Here is a 1,286-nt window from a genome sequence, read left to right on the forward strand (position 1 = left end):
AGTTTGGAAATGCATATTGATTGATGAATATTAATGTGCATTTACTGATAACTTATATGGCAATAAACTAAACCTTTACAATTGTGCGTCAAATGAAATATATGCAGGTAGTGTTTAGCTTTTCTGGACAGGATATCTTTGCTAACAGTTGTATGTGAAACAGACGATTAGTTCTCTATTCACTATTGTCTCTTATCATTAGATTACGCAGTCCATGAATCAGGACCCACAACCAATGGGAAAGTGGGGTGGAGAGGGTGTGGCTCAGTGTGAATTACAATAAATACAGACACATCAAGCCAAAGGTATCGGCCGGTTATTGAGAGATCTGAAAAAGTGAAAACTCAGCAACAATGGTACTCTCTGGCCCCAACAAACAGGTTATAGAGGAGCTGGGCAACCACATCAAGGCAAATGCTGAAGCTTGGGGAGCCGATGCTTTAGCCAGGTAACTTTCTTATCATATAATTATTGCACTTCCAGCTATTATTTGTAATCGTTAACATTTCTTTGCATTTTCCTTGCACGGTGAGATCACCAATAAATATACAGGCATTTGCTGCATAGAATTGAAGTTTTTTTCCAAAATAATGTGACTGCTGGTCTGAAGAATAACAGAATTTAATCCTAAGTGAGATGTAGTGTATATTGTGTCTGCAAATAATTTCTGCCTTCATTTTCCATGTTTGTGAAGGTTGTTTGAGATCCATCCTCAAGCTAAGACGTACTTCCCGAAATTCAATGGCTACAAAGCTTCTGACCAGCCTGTCAGAAGACATGGTCGCATTGTCATGGAAGCTGTGGCAGATGCAGCCCATAATGTGGACAACCTGAGTAAACACCTGGAAAAGCTTGCCAAGAGACATGGTGAAGAACTTCTTGTGGATCCTCACAACTTTCAGGTATGTAACAATTTTACAGGTTCTTCCTCATTGTCATGACACAAACTATGTTATTGTGATTACATCAACAACTATGAACTTTCAACTTTATTTTATTCAGTGTAATCTTGTTCAGTTTAGCTGAGAATACTTTTTCCTGCTACATTATACATAGGAAAGCAGTCAAAGTACAAACAACTGTCACAAGTAAAATCATCCATTGACGATATTAACACTGCCTTATGTTACTTATTTTTCACTTTTCCAGCTGTTGGCTGATTGTATCGCAGTCACCCTGGCCATTCACTTGCCTGCGTTCACCCCTGCAACCCACTGTGCTGTCGACAAATTCCTTGAGTTGCTCGCACATGAATTGAGCTCCAAGTACCGTTAAAGACACAGTGA

General features: G+C 39.2%; 1 protein-coding gene across 1 annotated transcript; it reads left to right on the top strand.

Moving 5' to 3' along the window:
• The first annotated feature begins 318 nt into the window (after positions 1–318).
• On the top strand, positions 319–1,286 carry LOC134351331 (hemoglobin subunit alpha-like). Its single transcript, XM_063057406.1, has 3 exons — positions 319–448; positions 695–902; positions 1,150–1,286. Exons 1-3 carry the CDS (start codon positions 354–356, stop codon positions 1,273–1,275), a joined length of 429 nt encoding a protein of 142 aa, XP_062913476.1. The 5' UTR covers positions 319–353; the 3' UTR covers positions 1,276–1,286.

The sequence above is a fragment of the Mobula hypostoma genome, chromosome 9 (assembly GCF_963921235.1).
Source record: "Mobula hypostoma chromosome 9, sMobHyp1.1, whole genome shotgun sequence".
Taxonomy (NCBI): Eukaryota; Metazoa; Chordata; class Chondrichthyes; order Myliobatiformes; family Myliobatidae; genus Mobula; species Mobula hypostoma.